The 21268-nt window shown below is 41.8% G+C and overlaps 1 protein-coding gene across 3 annotated transcripts in view; it reads right to left on the bottom strand.

Annotated features, from left to right (window-relative positions):
• Positions 1 to 21268, bottom strand: part of LOC132915221 (serine-rich adhesin for platelets-like) — an 89784-nt gene that overhangs the window by 4201 nt on the left and 64315 nt on the right. For 2 of the 3 annotated variants that reach the window (XM_060974963.1, XM_060974962.1), the window contains 5 exons: positions 15649 to 15852; positions 11041 to 11379; positions 10169 to 10491; positions 1716 to 6774; positions 648 to 965 (listed from right to left, as the gene is read on the bottom strand). In XM_060974963.1, the coding sequence (XP_060830946.1) occupies positions 648 to 965; positions 1716 to 6774; positions 10169 to 10491; positions 11041 to 11379; positions 15649 to 15852 (6243 nt within the window). Of the gene's footprint in view, positions 1 to 647; positions 966 to 1715; positions 6775 to 10168; positions 10492 to 11040; positions 11380 to 15648; positions 15853 to 19249; positions 19355 to 21268 lie in introns of those variants that run through there. The other variant, XM_060974965.1, reaches the window with a different exon arrangement.

Genomic DNA, 21268 nt, shown 5'->3' with positions numbered 1-21268 from the left:
ACAGATGTTTCTTTATCTTTGATTACTTCTATTAATCTGTTACTCTACACTGTCTACCAACTTATTCAAAGCAAATCTTATTCTTATTTTTTAAATTCAACGATATTTTCTACAGGTGGCTCCTCTCGGTCATAAACTTTCCTCGCTGGAATTCCCCATAGGCTGCCGATTGGGATTTAGGACGAGGACTCGATGCTAGCCATGGTAATAATTCTATTCCGAAATCTTGAAATCATTTGTCTGTACCAGCGGCTGCACGAATAGGAGCACTGTCTCGCTGAAAAATTGTCTTTTCGTCTCCTCTTTCAATTACGTAAGCATAGCGTTCAATTTATTTTTTACAAAAACATTTTCACTTGACATATCCAGGCAGGAGCTGAAGTTCTTGAAAGTATCGAAGAAAGAAAGCAGCAAATCTGCTCGAGTCTATGACCATCTCAAGGAACATGAACGTGAAAAAGGAGCGAGGAGAACAGCAGTTTTAAAATTCGAAACTGATGGCACTACAACTAACTAGAACAACTTGCTTCAATTGCTACATTGTTACATCAAAACCTTCGTTTCACTACAAAATTATTAACTCAATCCTCTGTATGGAGTCTGCGTTATTTTTATTTAACATAATCGATTAACAGGTATGTGCTCACCTCGGTGGACTGTTTTCGTAAGAGCGGCTTCCGCGGAAGTGGCGCGTCGTTTTCCTTCGGCGGTTGCTCGTCCAAGTCGACGACCAGAGCGTCGCTTTTCTTCATGGGCGAGTCGTTATCGTATTTCGTTTCGGCAGTTTGGTCTCGTAAATGCAGACCATTCTCGAGAATAGCGCTATCGACCACGTCCGCCGATTTTTTCGTAGTCGTACTCGTCGCCGTCAACGTCTTCCTGTTTCCAATTGGCTCTGTGCCTTTCATAGTCGTTGGCCGTTTCGTCGATCTTGTGTCTTGACCTTTCAACTCGTTCGACGCCCGCTGTAACAGATACGCGTTCGTTTGAACCTGTCGCGCCAAATAATCGACGCGTTTCTCGTTATGTTTTAACGAAAGCCATGTTTTAACAGAAACGATTAATACCATTTTAACCAGTCAGCTATCTCTGACAAGTATACTCGTCACGGAGAAATGCCAGTACTTTGTGTTACGACGAGTCCTGTGAGTAATAAAATTCAAAAATAAGACGGTGCTTTCGTTACAATTTGATTTCAAATTATAACACACACTCTGTGCTTGACGAGTACACTCGTCACGAAGAAACGCCAGTACTTTGCGTTACGACGAGTCCTGTGAGTAATAAAATTCACAAATAAGACGGTTCTTTCGTTACAATTTGATTCCAAATTATAACACATATTCTGCGCTTAACGAGTATACTCGTCACGAAGAAACGCCAGTACTTTGTGTTACGATGATTCCTATGAGTAATAAAATTTACAAATAAGACGGTGCTTTCGTTACAATTTGGTTTCGAATTATAACACGCACTCCATGCTTGACGAGTATACTCGTCATTTACTTAGTTTCCGCCACGCGTTTCAGGAACACGTTTTTCAAAGTTCTCAAACAGGTGGCAACAGCTAACTGGTTAATGACATGCTAAAAATCAATTTGCCCTAACAATTTGCAAGCAGAAACACGTTACCATAATCGTGTGCTTCCATCGAAACGTTAAAATCTTTGATTTGATGAAGAAAGAGGGAAACCTTTTATGCAATCCTTGCTTACCCTAGCGACCGTGTCCGGACTTTTGGACGGCGACGCTGGGACGTTTCTTCTCGCACGGATGCCCGTTTCCTTGGTCGTCTCCGGGCTCGGACTTTTCGCGACCCTGGAGAAACGCATCGTACATTTTACAGACGAACGCTCCGCATCCCCTAAAGCGTCGTTGCTCGCGGTAACGTTCACCGACCGCCCCGACGAACATATCTCTTTTCTATTTCCAGCGCGATCATTGACATTTATTCGACGAGGTTCCGATCGACTCGCTGCTTTCGCCGCGCTGCCTACGATCGTCGACGTCGCCGACGATTGCCCCGTTTCGCGATCCCAACTTTCGTCTTCCATCGACCTACGAATATCCTCGATCGACCTCAGTTGCTTCGTCGATGAGCAACGACCTACACCTGTTGACGTTTCATCCATTTCTGTTTTCTCTATCGTCTGCGTCGACGTCTCGTCGCTGCCAGAGAATTCGAAGCGTTTCGACACGGTATTCACCGAGTCGCGCGTTTTCTTCTTATTGGATGTCGTCGAGAGACGTTCCACGGTTCTCAAGGAATCGATGCTGCACCTCGATGCAACGCTTCCAGTCTCGCTGGAGTCAGTGTGCTGGAAAAGCTTCCGCTTGCACGACAGCGATCTCGATCTTATGGCAATTCGGCTGATCTCTATCGAGTCTCTGGCTTTCTCCAATTTTTTCTGCCTCTGCGTTTCTTGCGTCTCAGTCTGTCTTCCTTTAGCGGCGGCCATTGAGCTTCTGGATACGGTCGTAGCTTTGCTGGCGCACGTTCTCTTAGTGAGAAGATTTACATTCGCTGGATCAAGTGCTTTCGGCGAAATCGTCTTTGAGTCAGCCTTGCGGCCAATGCTTCCGCCAGATTTCCTTCGTATTTCCTTCGGTATCGACTCCACGCTTCGTTCCAACGTGCCTCGGATCGATTCAGCCTCAGTTCCGATCGAATCGAAACGTCTGAGAGCCGATTCCACCGAGTCTGTCCTCTCGTAATTCTTGGAAAGTTCCTTTATAGAAGCTAAGCCAGCCTCCGACCTTCTAATATCGATCGTCGAGGGGCAGCAACTTTTCCTCGTTTCAGTCTGTTCGTCTGTACCGTCGACTGATTCGCCAACCATTTTTCGTGATTCCTGCTCAAAGTCTGATCCTCCCGTAGCACTGCGAACGAGCTGCATGGACTTCAAAACTTCAGTCTGTTTAGACGTATTCCCTTTCTTCCTCTCATCCACCATACTCTGCTTCTTCGCAGTTCGTGCTCCAGTTCTTGAGATTTTGGTTTCTCCGCTTCGATCTGCCACATCAGTTGCTCCTTTCGAGCCACGAGCGGTGGATTCGTTGGACGTTCGCGTTATACGCTTCGAAGCATCGTATCTGTCCACGTTCCACTTATCAGCAACCCTCTCTGAGCTCGTTTTTCCGCGGCTTGCTGAGATCAGACTCGCTGTTCGGCTGCGAGTCTTCAAAATGTCGCTTTCGTTCTTTCCATTCGCCGCGTTTCCCTTCGTTCGACTCTGAATGCTACGAGCACAAGCTGCAGGCTCCTTCTTCGGAGACGCAATTCGCGTCGTACGTTTGGAGCTAGTGGGCTTCTTATGCGCCGAATCTCGATCTCCCAGCGATTGCTGGAAAATGTTCGACTCCAGCAACGATCCTCTCTGTTTAACTGGCTTGCGCACGGAATACGTCAGCAACTTCCCAACGCTCGACTTCTCGCAGGCTGTTCCCTTGCTCGATCTCGAGTAAGTGCCTCGAAGTTGCTCCTGTTTTACGTATCGTTCAGGCGTCCTGATTTCTCCGATCTGCGTGTCCACTTCCGCGGACTTGCAACTTTCCGATCCCGCGGCCGCAAGTTGGCGACCAACCGGCGTCCCAGCTCTTTCCTCAACTTTCCTGTCCACTCTCACTTCTGCCTGCGTCCTGTCAGCCTCCGGTCGCTCTTCCCATTCGCTGGATGCTCCATGCGGAGCATAATCCACCTGATCTTGGCCACTCTGACGCTGCAGCACGTCGCGAATCAGTTTTGTTGAACGTAGAACACCGGCGGACCCTCTACGGCTAAGTGCATTCGCGTTTTCGGCTGTCAAGTGGTCGTCCTTGATGCTTAAAGGAATCTTAGAGGATCTGTCCTTGACGTTGCTAGATAGATTCCTCGGCCTTGCCGTCATTTCACGTGCAAGTGTTTGTTTAAGCGAGTGCGCACCTTTGGGCGGTTGCTCGACGTCTGTGCAAGTTTTGGACTTAAGGCTCGTAGCTATGGCGGACTCCTCTGTCTCGTAACGCAAGAATTCCGGCGTTTCTTCTCTACTTTCCACGATTTCTCGAGACCTGGGCGACGAGTCGCTCGTTCTCTCGTCATTCTCAGCTTGTTCATCATCGAATTGCGACTTTGTCTGATTCGGTGTTCTGGCGTCTGTCAGCTGAAGCTTTCTTGGCTCCACGTTTCTCGCTGCTGCTTCACACTGCTCCGAGAAAAATCGCGATACCGAGCTTCTGATGAAGCGTTTCGCCGTCTCGTCGTAGCTTTCTGACGACGATCCTCTTGTCGCTTCTCTTGGTACGTTCGTGACGAGCTTCTCGCCTTTGGCAACGTACGACGTAGGACTTTGTTCTCTTTCCTTGCAGCACGCTAGATCTGGTTTTGTTTTCACTATAGTCTCCGGCGTGACCATCAGGATGCTGGCGGATCTGTCAGAATCCGAGCCGAAGTACTGTGGACTTACGCTGCAGCTTCTGGATGACGCTTTCGCGAAGTCTGGTGATTTCGATTCGTTAGCACGAATTATCGGAGCATCGCGCTTTCCAGAATCGACTCTTTGACTCTTGCTGCCTTTCTTTATCATTTCCTGGACCATGTTTGCAGATACAGGGGCGGACTCGGTGTCCCTGTTGCGGATGCTCATCGTCGTGGCTGATCTTCTGCCTTCGCGACAGAAAGACCGAGGGCTCGAGCTACGTTCTCTCGTTAGACGCTCGAAAACGTCAGGTAACTTGGTTTCGGTAGATTTAGGTAGAGTTTGGTACTTGGGTTTCGCGCAAGATATCACGTCATATTTTGGACCTTTCGGAGAAGAAGATTTGCTGATTGTATCACGTTTGGCATATGTAGCGTGTCTCTTCATGGCGTCGTTCGTGGATTCTCTTATCGTGTTATTAGTCATATTCTTTTTATTCTTTGATACGATTTTTAATACGGAGCTCTTACTGTCTTTCATATAATTAGGGGACGTTGGAAGAGTTGTCGAGTCCATCGCATAAGTGGTGGCTGATTTCTCCGATTCTTTGCAGAAGAATTTCGGACTATCGCTGCGTGGTGTTCTGGTCTTCGAGGAATTAGCAGCCTTCCGATCGATCGCGTAAGTTTTAGCTGATCTTTCAGACCCTTCGCAGAAGAATCTTGGGCTCTCACTTCGCCGTTTAACGTCTTTTATGTCTTCAGAAGGTTCACGAATCGATCTCTCCGCACGTTTGGAGTCAATCGCGTAAGTTGTGGATTTTGGACTATTGCTTCGTTGCTTGAAGTCTTCTAAATATTCGAAAGAAAATCTTTTATTTGTTCCTGCGTCAATTGCGTAAGTGGTAGCTGATCTTTCAGACTCTTTGCAGAAGAATCTTGGGCTTTCACTTCGTCGTTTAACGTCTTTTATATCTTTCAAAGAAACACGGGCTAATTTTCCTGCCAGTTTTGAATCAGTTGCATAAGTGCTACCTGACGTTTCAGACTCTTTGCAGAAAAATTCCGGACTTTCACTTCGTTGCTTAACATTCTTTATATCTTCGGAAACTTCACGAATCAATCTTTCTGCAGACTTTGGCTCGATCGCGTAAGTTGTGGGTTTTGGACTGTCGCTTCGTTTCTTGACGTCTTTTAAACCTCCGAGAGAGAATCTTTTATTTATTTCTCCATTGATCGCGTAAGTCGTTGCTGATTTTTCAGACTCTTTGCAGAAGAATTTCGGACTTTCACTTCGTTGTTTCAAGTCCCTCGTATCTTTCGTAGCTTCGCGAGTATACTTTTCTGCAGTCTTTGAGTCGATCGTGTAAGTCGTTGCTGATTTTTCAGACTCTTTGCAGAAAAATTTCGGACTTTCACTTCGTCGCTTAATGTCCTTTGTAGCTTCGGAAACTTCACGAATCGGTCTCTCTGCAGGCTTTGGCTCGATCACGTAAGTTCTGGGTTTTGGACTGTCGCTTCGTTTCTTGGCGTCTTTTAAACCTCCGAGAGAGAATCTTTTATTTGTTTCTCCGTCGATGGCGTAAGTCGTTGCTGATTTTTCAGACTCTTTGCAGAAGAATTTCGGACTTTCACTTCGTCGTTTCAAGCCCCTCGTATCTTTCGTAGCTTCGCGAGTATACTTTTCTGCAGTCTTTGAGTCGATCGCGTAAGTCGTTGCTGATTTTTCAGACTCTTTGCAGAAGAATTTCGGACTTTCACTTCGTCGCTTAACGTCCTTCGTATCTTCGTAAACTTCACGAATCGGTCTCTCTGCAGACTTTGGACGAATCCCATAAGTCGTTGCTGATGTTTCAGACTCTTCGCCGATAAATTTACCACGATCGCCTTCATCCTTGGCATCTCTTAAAGCTCCAGAAGACAATTTCCTAGCAGTTGTTGCGCCAGTTGCAGAAGTTATGGTTGATTTTCCAGCATCTTTAGAAAATAATTCGCGACTTTCCCTTTTTCCTGTCTTATCTTTAAGCGACTCTGATGTCGATGTTCTTGCAGCTTTCGAGTCTATCGGGTATTTAATAGCAGATTTCTCTTTGTTAAATATCGCAGACCTTCCGCTTCTTCGTATTCTATCTTCAGACAAATCTGGCGATAATTTCCTCGCGGTTTTCGAACCAACGACGTGCGCAGTGGCAGACTTCTCGGACTCTCCGCAGAAGAACCGTGGATTTTCGTCCCTTCGTCCCATATTTCTCCCGGAATCCAACGATACCGTTTTCCCCACATTTCCAGAGACCACTGTCTTCCCTCTGGATTTGCTACTCGCAGGATTTTTCCCGTCGTTCGACCTTCTGTCTGAAGCTGTCTTGGTCATTCGGCTGCCGCTACGAAATCACAATCAGTATAACAATATTCCACTCTGCTTACAACTTACAAGCCTGAGAAATCCTCATTTGGCAGCGTTTAGCCTTGCTAACTCTATCTTCTTGCTCTACAATGCGCGTTTCGTTCGTTATCTGGTGTTAATCCTGCTTTGCGGTTGTGGTTAGCCGACATGAAGAAGATAGCAGATGAAAATGAGTCAGGACACGATATTTTCTAGGATTCTCCTTCGCGACAGAACAAAGCTAGGGCAGCTGGCTTCGATCTTCGGCTATTCGTCTCGACTGATTGGTTTTATTTTGTTAAAAAGATGTTGGTTACGCGGTAAAGCCGCGAGAAAAGCCACATGGAGCTTCGAACGTCGCCAATGTTTCCCTCCGTTCGGAGTGTAAAACTTCGATATAGAAAATGTTGCAACAATATACATGGTGAGAGTTCAAGTACGGTCCATCGTTAGGATCCGGAAAACACGGTTCGGTCACCGAGGAAAAGAAAGTGCGTCGGTCAACCGCCGTGAAAGTTAAACTTAGCAGACTCATTTCGTTAATTTAACATCTAATACGATACTTTTTTTATTTTTTTATTTGTTGTTCAGCTAGGAAGCAACTAAGGAAAATCCAACGGAAAATATAGAAATTTCGTAATCGTCGTCGACGATATTGCTATTGGTGCGGTTAATTGTTTCACGAGACGCTTTGTTCTCTTATTTCTTTCTTTTTATTCGTCCACGTTGTCTCCGATACTGCGACGGCTTCATGCTTGGCGAGTAGGCTGTTATGGTTGATGATGCAGCGTTTAATGTCCTTCGGCCGATTTATCCTTTCTCCGATAGCTTTAATGTTAGGCGGACGTATAAATTAGAGCGGGCGCATCTTCCTTCTTGTGACAAACCGGAGACGCTGCGCCTTTAACTTTGCCGGAAACGCGCCATTTAGTTGTTCTTTCAAGGATGATCACTTCCAGGGAGCACGTATTGTTAGGCTACTACGGTTGCGTGGGTTTAAACGAGTCGAGCCTAGTCAGCGATCGCAATTATGCAACGAGAAATTAATCGGCGGCGTAGAGGGGTTTGGCGGGGCGAAAGCAGCGACGGATTGTTAGCGCTGATTGCCAATTAGCGGCCGGAGAATTCGCATTTGTCAACGTTCGATTCGATCGTCGAAAGACGCGAGCTACTTGCGCGTTAAGATGCCTTCTATTCTCTACGTTCTTTTTTCTTCCCTCGTATGTCTTTTTTTTTTTTAAATAACAGAAACATTTTATTCATTTGCAATGTAAAATATTTATTTGGTTTATTTACTTATTCGACAAACCTTTTGTTGTAGCGGATTAACGCACGGGACGGAGGAACAAAAAAGACAAAATAAAGAGGAGAAGTGAAAAATAGCTGAAGATGCGCGAAAGAAGAGTAAAAGGATGTGAATAGACAGACAGAATGAGAATTGTAAGAAGCAATGACACGGTACAAAAGTGTAAAGACAACTTACGACCTAACACAATGTCTTCAAGATACTTTAGATTAGCCGAAGATATCTTTGCTCGTGTGACACGAGTTTACGTGTTTCACCATACGATTTAACCGACTGTGGTAACTATATAGCGTGTGGTGATGTTTTACAACACCAACGAAACAACAGAACACTTGCTGAACAAACAACAGCAACTGCTGATATCCGGCCAATCGACGATATCTTTAGCATTTAATTATTAACACTTTACCGGCCGATAACCGATTAATCGGTTTTTTACCGACACTTACCGACTGATAGCCGATTCATCGGTTTTTTGTTACCGACACTTACCGACCGAGAACTTATTAATCGGCCTTTTGTCGTCGACAATCTCATTATTTGAGCAGTAATTTGTTAATTAGTACTAAGATTCCTTGCTCAGTTGCATGAGTTGCGTTGCTTTGTAAGCTGCCATAGTTTTATACCAATTTGAAGATGCCGGTCTGAGATGCCGGTCGGGCGTGCGTATGCTGTTGAATCGTTAGCGGTCGGTAAAGTGCTAACAAAGATTACATGAAATATCATCTTTTGTTCGAATTATCGTTAGTTGAAACCAGACGGATGTTTATGCAGAATTATACTTCTGTGAATAAGATGGAAGAAACATAAGCAAAATTTATTTTTTTGACAGCAACTATACTATGGATGTTTTATATATCTTTGTGTATTACATTTTGTCTTAACACGTTCGTCGCGACGGGTATACTTCCGTGGGGGGCTCCGTCACCCAAACGTGGGTGACGCTCTTCTTGTTCGAGTTAATTAAATACACGATATTATATATAGGATATGCAACATAAAAATATTAAAAGCACATTATACCATACTTTTTATTAATTTATATTCCGGATAAAATACTACATTATGCTATATCGCATTTGTTAAAACATTTCAAACACATTTTGGCCACTTCGAACAATAATTGTCGCTATTTTCCTCACTTTCAGATATATTTTCACGCTGTTTACTGAACATTTTGAGCATGAAAAAATCACTGATGTACGCCTCACAAGTTTGCTTCTCGACTAAATGAAAGATTTGAATACTCGAAATACCCTAACTGGAAAGCTTATCGCTTTCTCCGTTTCAGAAATAAATAATCTTTTCTTTACAATGAATCGAAGGCGATAAACGATGAATTCCTGCTTGTCGCTGTATTACCGGCGGTCGGACCCTGCAGGAAACTTAGCCGAATCACGCTGGGCGACGAACGTGTTAATTAAATGCGCATAAACGTCCGCAGTGTAACTGTAATATCGTTAGAAATGCAGCGGATTTTGTCTGCAGTAGTTTGATGGTCTCGGCGATGATCTCTGCTGGAAATTGGAAATCGACAACGAGAACGGCGTATCTTAATTGTCAATGTGGAATGCGCGTTAAAACTTGCAACAGCCAATTATCCAGTTAACGATAGTTACCTCGCAGTTCAGCAGTGCACGACCTTCCTTAAGAAGCACTCTTAAATTTCAATCTACTTTTACCGTCTGGTATAAAATAAAATTGCTCTTTTAATGCTCTCGGCGAGGTTTGGCTAGATAAACAGGCGAATGGGAATGTTATTCTCAGATAAACAGAACATTTGGTAGAATTATAAAAATATTGTCAGCCGGTGGCACGTTGTTTCTCGTATGTGTGCGTGCGTATGTGTAAAGCCAGATGAAATTAAGGATTTCATAAATATTTACGGATACGTGTCGGTAAATATTGATTTATAAATATGGAAGACTCGCGGCCAAATGGATTTCACTCACAGCAAATACGATACGAGTTATTTTTTCACCATTTTAATATAAAAACAACGTCGTTCTCGTTTCGCTTCCATCTGCGTATTATTTTCACCACTTGGAATTTTCTACTTTCTGTTTCTGCCTTTATTTCTACGTACCTGCAAGTGGATTTTGCTGGAAATATTGGGTCAGATCGTTTCTTCGGGGCAATGGCTGGGTTCTTCGTAACGTTGTTACCACGCCTCGCGTTCGCGTTTTTAAAGCGTTCCAACCTGACCTCCGCTTGAGATAACTTCCTGGTAACACTTTGTTTTGGAAGCTTGTCAGGAACATCGACCATAAAGTCCTCGGGGAATTCCTCGCTCTCGAGGTCGTTCTTAACACGATGCTTCAACGTCTCGTCGTACTCCATCAGATGAAGTTTCGCCATCATACGATTCCTTTCTATCATATCCTCGTCCAAAACTTCCTCCATACGTGTCTGCTCGAATGCAATTGAAATATCGAGGTAAAAATTGTCCAAGGGAATATTTCCCTGCGCTATGTACACAACTAAGATTGCCAATAGCAAAAGAACGTGTATTTATCATAAATACGTCAAGTGGGGATGATAGCGTAGCTCTGGAATATTTTACCTCGATTACACATTACAATTAACAGATCTGATCCTAAGCTAAACAAATTGTATTTATCCTTGTGCTTTAAGTCTCAAGAAGGCAACGTCTTTAAACGCTCGCCCCATAAACTTTAAATTTACGTCTTTGCGTTTACTGTTTATTACAAGAAGCCAGGCAAAGTTCTATGAATTACTATGAAAGTAATTTTCCAAATTTCATCCTTTAACTTGCACCTCGTGTCCGAGATTTCCCACCGTATGCACGAGGTAAGTCGATACATGGTAAAAATACGTGGCAATTCGAATTCAACGTATGTATCACTTGTGTGTGTGTGTGTACACATGCGAAGCAAATATGTTAAGAAATGCTATTTCAATAGGGAAAATTGCCAGGTTTGGAAAATGGCGCGTTACCTCGTCTCGATGGTTTCCATTCGCATATTGCGCGACGTGGTTCTCGTTTCCAAACTCGTCATCCTCTTGGTGCTGGCGCGCGCACGGACCGAACGATTCTCGACTGATTTCCTCGTGATACGAGACGATCGGTTTGCCACCGTTCAAATTGCTGTTCACGTCAGCCCTGGCTACTCGCTTCACAGTCAGCGACTGTCGGTTCACTGTTGAATTTCCGTTCTTCTGTACGCCGTTTCCGTTCGTCTGTTTCCGCGTCTTGTTCTCCAGCGGCTCCAGTGGGTAGCTTCTGTCGATGCCCTTCACCGTCGTTTGCCGTCTTTCGTCGAACATCTGCCTCACCTTCGCGAACAGATGTCATTTTTACGATTAATCTCGTCGCTACTTGTTAACCAGTTAGCTGCTGCGACCACTTTGGTAGCTTTGCAAAGCAATGTACCTGAACCGTGTGGCAAGAAGCAAGCGGCGACGAGTATACTCGTCAAGCACAGAGTGTGTGTCAGCTGCAACGGAACGGTTGTTATATTTTTGAATTTGATTAGTGACAGACTCATGGTAACATAAAATATTTCTTCATGACGAGTATACTCGCGGAAAACGGCTAACTAGTTGAAAGTAACGATGGATAAGATAGAGGATGGAAGATAGAAGATGGATAAGTTTAAATAATTGTTTATTAAAACTTATCCATCTTCTAGAATTGTATAAACTGTACTAATTTGCCAACTATCTAATTGCTAATTAGCAGCACTAATCAAGGTAAATGTACCAAATGTAGCATACAAATAGTATAATTTAAATAGTATAAAAGTATTTAGTATGTTTATAGAATACACGCAATCGTAGTCAGCAACAGCTTACCAGATGTGACGATGAACAATAAATTAAAAAAAAAAAAAAAAAATGAAGAGGGAAAGAATCACGAGGAGAGATCGTTTCTTCTATTTTTTGATCCTCGCAACTGTAACAAATTTTCAGAGCAAGTTCGTTCAATGTTACTCGAAGGTTTACCTTTACCTGTTGACATAATTTCACTTCCCGACAAACTGGTTCCACGCCCGACAACGCTCACTTACAAATTCTCAAGATTGCGGTCAAGGCTCGTCAAACCCTTAATCTTCTTACCTTTCTTCAATAATAAACGCAACCATCCACCTTGCTTCGAATTCTTTACAAATATTTTATGCAGCACACTGTATATTATATGCAAATATCAGTGTTATATACAGGGTGTGCCTAACTTCAATGTCAAAGTTTTGCGAGGGCGTAGAGGATGGATAAATTAAGCAGTGAACTGCGGAATTTAGTTTTAAAAGTCCCTCATACGGCGTGTAATTAAAGTCAAGCAACGACGAGTATATACGTCGAACGCAGGCTAGGTGCTCCTACAATAAATTTTACATTTTTATTCGACGAAAGATGAATGATTCATCGTTGAGAAAGATATTGTTATTAAAAACTTACAAATTGGCAAAAAGTAATAAGTTAAATTACAATTGGAAAATAATCAACAACTTGATTTGTAAAAAAGAATACATAATCGATACGCCAAAGAGGTTAATCAAATAATCAAATTTCTTTTATAAAATACATAATAGATTTATTGGAAATATAAAGGAAGCTCACTAAATATCATTTGTATTACTTTTTACAAAAGTCTCCAATTCTTATAGCAAATGCCACCATTTTATTTTAAACGACGAGTATACACGTCGAACGAAGTTAATTGGTTAGGAAGAAAAATCCCCTAGGGATTTGCTCTTAGAGAAAATCACGGTGAGAGGAGCAAAATAGTTCTCGTTTCTACGCTTGTTTATTCGCGTTATCGTCTATTTAATGAAGATACTGTTCAAAATACTGGCCTCACGCAGCGATGCAAGCATTGCAATTAACGACGACCGCTCTAATTGCAGCCAGACATTGTTCCGCTGATATTTGATGTGGAAACGGGCCATAACGCAAATAAACAAATGAAAGAATGAAAACGTTTTCGTTTCTTTCGTCGTGACTTTCTCTGAAATGCAACGAGAACGAAGAAATTTGTGAAGGACCTCTAGCGGCCAAGGATACGCACAAGTTTTTTTTTTAATTATTTAACACTTTACCGACCGCTAGCGATTCAACAGCATATGCAGTTCAGGCGCAGATTCTGTCTGGCGACGGCTCTGTTTTGGTTTAGACTTTCCAATATCATTCTTTTCGTTCATCGCGAATGGTAAGTTTTACAAATTAGTATAAAACTATGGCAGCTTACGAAGCAACACAACTGACGCAACTCAGCAAAGTATCTTAGTATTAAATAACAAATTACTGGTCAAATAATAAGAAAGATTATCGGCGACAAAAAAACGATTAATAAGCTATCGGTCGATAAGTGTTGGCGACAAAAAGCCGATTTGGCTATCGGTCGATAAGCGAGGGCGACAAAAATTCGATTAATAAGCTATCGGTCGGTAAAGTGTTAATTTGTACTTTACAATTTGTCCAGCTGGACATTCGGTCAATTTTTCCTGTTTACCAAGTGTGCGTAAACAAATTCCCTTGCTAAATTGCTCTCCAATCTCGAACAAGCTCTAATAACCTATAACTAATTATTAATATAATAAGTAATAAGATATAGTAATAGTAATAGTAATAAGAAATAAGAAAGTATAATAGTAGTAGTAATAATAGTAATTAGAAAGAAGTGATTGGCCGAGCCAGCGTGAGAGTCGGTCAATTGGATAAAATGGCAAGTTTTCTTATTTTTTATTATTTAATTCGTACTTTACAATGTGTCCAAAAATGGCAAGTGTGTACGGACTTGGAGAAAGCGGATAAACTGCGGAGACGACAGTTGAGGGAAAATCACGAAGGAATCTGTAATCCGCTACGAGATGAAATCTCACTGTCGAATTATTGTATGAATACGATGATAATATACGACAACGACGTGCTTAGCACTAATTTTAATTTCAGGCCTTGTGAAATGATCGGTTTGAAAATTAAATTTGAAATTGTTATTTCTTTTGTTCATCTAACTTTATGTAAATTCCGATATCAAGAAAAATGGAGAAATTGATTGATCAGATAATGTAAGAATTTGCGTGAAGTTAGATGATCCAAAGAAACGACGATGAATGTCGATAATTTATCGACCCCTACAAGCGTTCGAAGTTTTCACATTTAAATTCGCGACACCCATATTTACAGACAAAAATAAGTAAAAGAGGGAAGAATAACATTTTGCCAGCGAAGGCTTCGTTTTGGGAAAAAAATGAGTTTGAAAAGCCATCGGGTACCCCAGGTGCGTTAACTGCGAGTTCCCAATTACGAAACTTCTGTTGTTGCTCGTGTCTGTACCATTGAAACACGAACAACGTGACGATCTGTCTTCTGATTAATGAAATGATTCCAACAAAATATTAGTCTCGTCCTTGTCCATGAAACGATGTTCAAATTAAATACAGAACGAGGGAAAGTAATAATCGATATCGCGGAGATAAGGCAACGATAATAACAGAAAGCGGATCGTGTTACCAGCCAGAATGCGAAACTTGATACGACGATAGCTCGCGAGTTTGTAAACTCACTTTTTCACGAAACGGAGCCTCGAACGAAAAAACGTCTCCTTTTTTTCACTTACTTCTCTATCGATACAATCACCATCCAACCGCTCGTACTACAATTTCGGGGACACCATGTATGTACATAGAAATATTTTCCTGTACAGGAAAGTTTTACACTTTTTGCGTATTTTTATACGAAGATTAATATCTAGCTGGACAAATTGTAAAGTATAAATTAAATAATAAAAAAAAATTTTTTTTTGCTCGAAGAGCCACGTTCTTTCAGATTCTACCGCGATATTCAGATGACCCATTTATTCGCATATCTTTCGTTCGATCACCTTATCCTTTTTATTCTATTTTAAGCGCGAGTAGTTTTGCTGTTAACCAGTCAATAATAAAATAATTGTATTCGACATGTTCCTAAGAAACTTTATTTCGGCGCGGTTGACGTATATACTCGTCGCGTGGAATAAAGAATTACTCTTTGCCATAAAAACACAAAATTTTAGCAAAATGTAGGTCATGCTCCGTATAATGTATTGCTTTTTATAAATCGAGTCGATTATTTTGCCCAATGCATCCCCATTTGTGTACTTTGCTGCGTATATCCGCCATTTTCCCAATCGTTTCCCAATCCACTTCATTTTATTATTTTTAGCAATTTTTAATTTTTTAATAACAACACCGTTTCAACGCTAAATTGTTAATTTTCTATCGAATAAAAATCTACTCCTCCCTCCTTTTGCTCTATTTTCTTCGCAAAATTTACCATAGGAGCACTTGTTCTGCGTTCGACGTATATACTCGTCGTCGCTTGATTTTCACTACGCACGGGATTTTTGAAACTAAACTCCGCGGTTAACAGGTTAACGAACGAAGGCGTGTTTCGTGAGAGAAAAAAAAAGAAAAAAAAGAGGAGAAGGAACGGAACGAAAGGCTGAAAGGCGATTCGTCGTGATTCCCAGCCACGAAACAGCGGCCATTAGCCCATTCAAGAAAGCGTAGCGTGAAACCGCGTTACGACAACGCGCGGCGCGTTTCCACGCGAGGATTCGCTCACCTTTCCACCTTGCGAGGTCGAGGTTGTATGGCTGCTGCTCGAGGTCTTTGTGACGGTGTGCTGGCTGATGGAGGTAGCATGATTCGAGCTGTTGGAGCCGGCGCTGCCTCGTTGCACCACTTGATAAGCTCGTTGCTGTTGTTGGTCGTAAAGCTGCAGCAACTTCTGCTCCTTCTCCTGCAGTTGCTTCTGCTGAAAGCGAGCCTGCGACAACCGCACGTAATTTTCTCTTAGCTTTATCATATCTCGCCGGGCAATGTTTCTCGATGACGACAGACTTCTACGATTTTTAACTTTAAAAGTCAATCGATGACAAATTTGCTGGTCTTATAAACTCAGGTTTGTTCATAGATTTTAGCGAAGCTCGTCAATTTCGTTTCGTGAACGTGTGCACGAGCGTGACAAATTCTTTTAAATTTGTCGTTTGAAGGGATTTTTGAAGCAGAATGCTATCCGTTTGGGAAATTGTTGCTCCTTGCCTTTGTTTAATTTTCTTAGTTGTTAGACAGCACAACGATTGGACTTATGTGTAAGATCGTTTAGGTTAGGTTTAGGTTAGGTTAGGTTAGGATCGTTAGATATGTGGTCGAATACAAGATACTCGCGGAACATGTGCAGTTTGTAATTTTTAACCTGTTGAAATTGATAATAGGCTTGAGGACGATTTTTCTATACTTTGCTATCAGTCTGCTATCAGTCTTTGCTATCAACACGATCTTTAACTCAAATTTTGTGAATAGATCCTGCAACAATTACATTTGTTTTTCAGAATCTACACGACCATTTTAACGAAACAAATTACTCAGACGTGTTCTTTTTCAACGATGAAAGGGTCAGCCAATATGGGATAGTCTAGCAGAGAAGCACAATCTGAAATATTGCCGAGGAATCAACAGCAACAACTCTTCAAACGTCACAAGTTTTCCGCGTGGTGAGCAAGTTGCAGTGATCGACAGTTGTCACTTTGTCAATGATCGCGTAATCGAGCGAAACGTTCGTCCGAAAACTTGTTTGCACTTGAACTTCTTTCAATTCAACTTCTCCTGCAAAACCTCGATTCCACCTCGTAACTTTATGGGCTCTTTAACCCGAAAGAGATTCTTAAATGCACGGCAATCTTTTCCCTTCAAAATTCCTTTTTTATATCGCGCGATCTCCTAAAATCGCGCAATCGAGGAAGCAACGAAGCGATCAACGCGACTGGCGATCCACTGGCTCGATCGATCCGCGACCGTTTCGTAGCTGATCTCCCTCGTGGAAACAATTAAGCCGAAGCTGTGATTCGCGAGCGAAGTTAACGCCGGCCGGCTCGCGACTTCTGGTTAACCGCGGCTCCTACAACGATAGCTGCACAGGCTACAGTGCGAGCGATGCATACGCGGCGCTCGCACGCCGTGCAATCTCATCGATTCCTTTTAACCTACATGCCAAGGGGTTAGTAAACTCGTTACCTCGCTGAAGTCGATGGAATTCTTCCCTTAATTCCAAGCGAGAGCCTAAAGACCAGGTATCAAGCGGTAGACGATTCATTATTACTCGAGCGATCGACTAATGGACTTGAGATTAAGCAGTTAGCTGCTTTTGACGAGTATACTCGTCACGAAGAAGTAGAAATATTCTGTGTTATGAAGAGAAAAATGATGAAGAAAATCAAACAGTTGTTTCTGTACAATTTAACTCTATATTACAACAGCCACACATATTCTGTGCTTGACGAGTATACTCGTCATCGCTTACTTTTTGCCACACATGTTAGGTACACGCTTTTCAAAATTTTCAAAGAGATCGTGACAGCTAACTGATTAAGGAACAGCGTTTATAATCGAAATCCTATTTCCACGTCGAAAGTACGTAATTGTAGCCTTTGTTTTCGACCACGTGTAGTATACCGCTTCTATTTTTATATTCCAAAGTGACCATCTCGTTTTATCGCTTATCGTTCACATCTGGCAATTATATTAGAAACGCGTCATTCAGAAAGAAAATCGAAACAAAGTGATGGAGTAACAACGAAGAAGATCAATACGTGGCTCGTTTTATATACAATCAATCGTCAGTCAATGTATTACAATCAATTTTCGAGCGACGCGAGGACAGAAACGCGGGTAGACGCACCGTGTGCGTCAGATGGTGTTACGAGCAGTGCACGTGCATATGACGAATCAGAAAATTTATATATGATTCTTCCTGTACAGCTTCATCATCTGATGTACTTTTGTAATAAAAGATATTTCAAGCATGTAAAAGACCAACAACGTAAACATTTTCCCGCTAAAACTAAGCTGACGAAATGAGGAACATTTCTTCTTAACAATTACACATATTTTCTACCACGATTGTAACTTTTATAAAACATTGATCACAGATCTTCCGTTACCAACTTTCCAAAACCATTGTTTACCAAATATTACCAAATATTACCAAATATTTTACATCGCCCCAAAAGTTTATTTCATTTTATTGGTTTGGCAACTATAGATGGTATCGACAAAATCTGCGATCACTTATTTGCCACCTAACCTAATATAAGCAAACGTTGAATGCACAACATTTCTTCTTTTGCATTATTTTATTTGTAGTAACAAAGCAACGAATAAAACAGAAAATGTTTATTATTTCCTTATGAAACGAAAGAAACTTTTCAGCAAAAATAATTAAACAAATCTTGTCAGGTTAAAAAGATCGATTTAGTTTTGTACGAACGATGAAAAAGCTTCCGCACCTTGAAATTTCCCCACTTTACGCCGTACGTTTTGCAAAGGTGAAAGACCTGTCGACGCAACTCCCACCAGCCACTTAATTAAAGTCATGGTGAATAATCGTATTCGCGAAGGTTCAGCTGATGTTGGCGCCTGTCGCTTGTGTGATCAACCGGCCAGGGATTCGTCTTCGTCGAAAGATCGAGTATTGTTTGATAATCAAGAGGAAACTGTTAATTGGATAGCCGTCGAATCGTTGAGCCGGCAATCAGGCGGCCTGCTAATTGATTTATTCCTAATGAGCCTGGTCGGCCGCGCCGCGTCCATCGTCTCTCGCTTTGTACACGTGCAAATTCCTGGCTTGGCCACCCGTGAACACGTAATTCGTAATGATAACGAGACGTTGATTGGACGTCGATTAGTGTCGATGATTCGATCGGTTGCCTGAAATATTTTTCTCTTTTTTACGCAACCGTGTCACATCGTTGTTGGCGTTTCGTCGATTAGACGTGATTTTCCTACCAACGTGATCGAAACGACGATGGAAAAACAGCTTCGGCGCTTGTTTGCTTTCCTACCTCCGCTTAAATCGATTATTGTAATCGCGACGATGTTAAGGTTACACTTGCTGAGCAGAAAAAGAGATTCTATTGGCTTGGCAACTAAGTGATTGCGGATTCTGTAATACCATCTAGCGGCAAAATCAGTAATCACTTAGTGAGCGTTATTTAATTTTTGGAAATACCGTCGTTTCGTTCGTCGTTCAGGTTGTCAGAGGTTCCAGGAAGATTATTCGTTTTTATATCGTGATTAATACGTAGACTGATGTGTTTTCTTAATTGCGCATTCTTCACATGTCACTTCCTTTCTAGGTTGCTGTGTCTCACGCTATAATTGCCAACCATTTACAAGTCGTTAACAGTGCAGCCACGTAATGTTAACCAATCGATTGGACTAGCGAGCACGCGAATATCCAGCCGCCTATTCGTGAAAGAGAATTTTCACAGCGATTTACGAAGTACACGTACAATAGGAAGAGAACGACGACGAAGACTAAACTGTGTCAAGTACGTTTCACGCGATTCACGTATTTCACGGAAGTATGTTTTCGAATTAATTGAAAGTTCAAATTAAAACTCGCTTACAAAATAAGTATAAAGAACGTTTAATAACGCTATAAATATCACTATGACAGCCACTCACCAAGTACACGTATAACAAGAGAGAAACAACGATAAAGAAAACTGAAAACTGTCAAACCGAATCATCCAGACTGTGTCAAATATTTTTTAATACTTCACTGACCTCTAGCGGTTCAACAGCAGACACACGTCCGACCGGAAGCTTAGGCGCAGATTCTCCCTGGCGCCGGTTCTGTTTCGGTTTAGAATCTCCAATATCATTCTTTTCGTTCATTACGAACGGTAAGTTTTTCAAATTGGTATAAAACTGTGGCAACTTACAAAGCAACGCAACTGACGCAACTGAGCAAAGTATCTTAGTATTAAATAACAAATTACTGGTCAAATAATGAGAAAAATTGTCGGCGACAAAGAGCCCATTAATGAGTTATCGGTCGGTAAGTATCGGTGACAAAAAGTCGATTAATAGGTTATCGATCGGTAAGCATCGGCGACAAGGAACCGATTAATCGGTTATCGATCGGTAAAGTGTTAACCACAGTTGGTATCTAACAAAATGTTTCCCAGGCCAACTGTATGATGTATGTATATACATGAAAATGTATAAATAACTGTAAAACAATTTCATCGCTACGAGATACGTCGTAAACTGTTCAAACAAACGTTTCCTTCAAAGTATTGCTGTGCGAAATGCCTTTACAAGAGCAGCAATTAATCGATTACTTCTAAAAATATTTCAACTTTCTCAGTCAGTCTGTCGGTCGCATGTTCTATTCCTGACTTTGCCACCTGCGGTGTATTCGAAGCAAAAACACCTTTTACCAAACGCAAAACAAAACGGACGAAAATGGAAAGGAGCGTGAGGCAGCTTTTATTTTCCAAAATAACAACTCGATGCAACGGCTTCTGCGTAGGTGGCACTGAAAAACTGACCTCGCAACAGCAGTACGTTCACCTTGCCCTTAAATAAGACTCTGGATTGCCGTGTACCGGTCCATCGAAACTGGCGAGACGGAGAGGAAGAGAGAGAATAAAAAGAGGAAAAGAAAGGAAGAAAGGGACAGGTGGGCCAAGGGGAAGGATCGCAGGTACATTAAAGAAACAAGTAGCAGCGGAGGAAAGGAGGTCAGCGTGGAATGGCTGGCGAGAAACCGCGCAATCGTATCGTGGCTGAATCAGTGAGGCAAATGTAAAGAAAGTAAATGTAGAAAAGCTAGATAAGACTGTAACGTGCTGTATATTATAAGGAAATTTCTTCCCAACGATTTTCATTCAGCTTACTTTTTTGCCTGTCTGTCCGGGTGGAATTTTTTTTAAAACGAAGATTCACCTATTTGCCTAGGACAGCTACAGAGCTGAAAGTTGGAAAACACGCTCGTTTTACCACGATAACACCGTGTAATTTTAAGAAATCGATTCTTTCTTGCTTGCGGATAATTGTCTGGTTGGCCCAGGTGAAGTCTCTAGATATCTTCTTATCGCACGGTGGGGCTCAATGTACGTTGTCGGATGACAAAAATAAACAATGAGGTGTGTAAATTGGAAAAGTTGAAAAAGATGGTTTTATTTAAAAATAAGCACTACTAAGAAGAAGAAAATAAGTTTGTTGAAATCAGGTACCGTGAAGTATTTGAACGTTATATACGGGGAAACCTGTATATGTTGAACACGTAATAATCGTATAATCGTGGTATCGTATAATAGCGCATTGTTATTATTATTATTATTATTATTATAGGGTATTACTCAATCGTTGAACTCGTATTATTAAAAATAAAA

The sequence above is a fragment of the Bombus pascuorum genome, chromosome 16, assembly GCF_905332965.1.
Source record: "Bombus pascuorum chromosome 16, iyBomPasc1.1, whole genome shotgun sequence".
Lineage (NCBI taxonomy): Eukaryota > Metazoa > Arthropoda > Insecta > Hymenoptera > Apidae > Bombus > Bombus pascuorum.
Note: the sequence above shows the minus strand (reverse complement) of the source record. Positions and strands in the feature narration are given on the sequence as shown.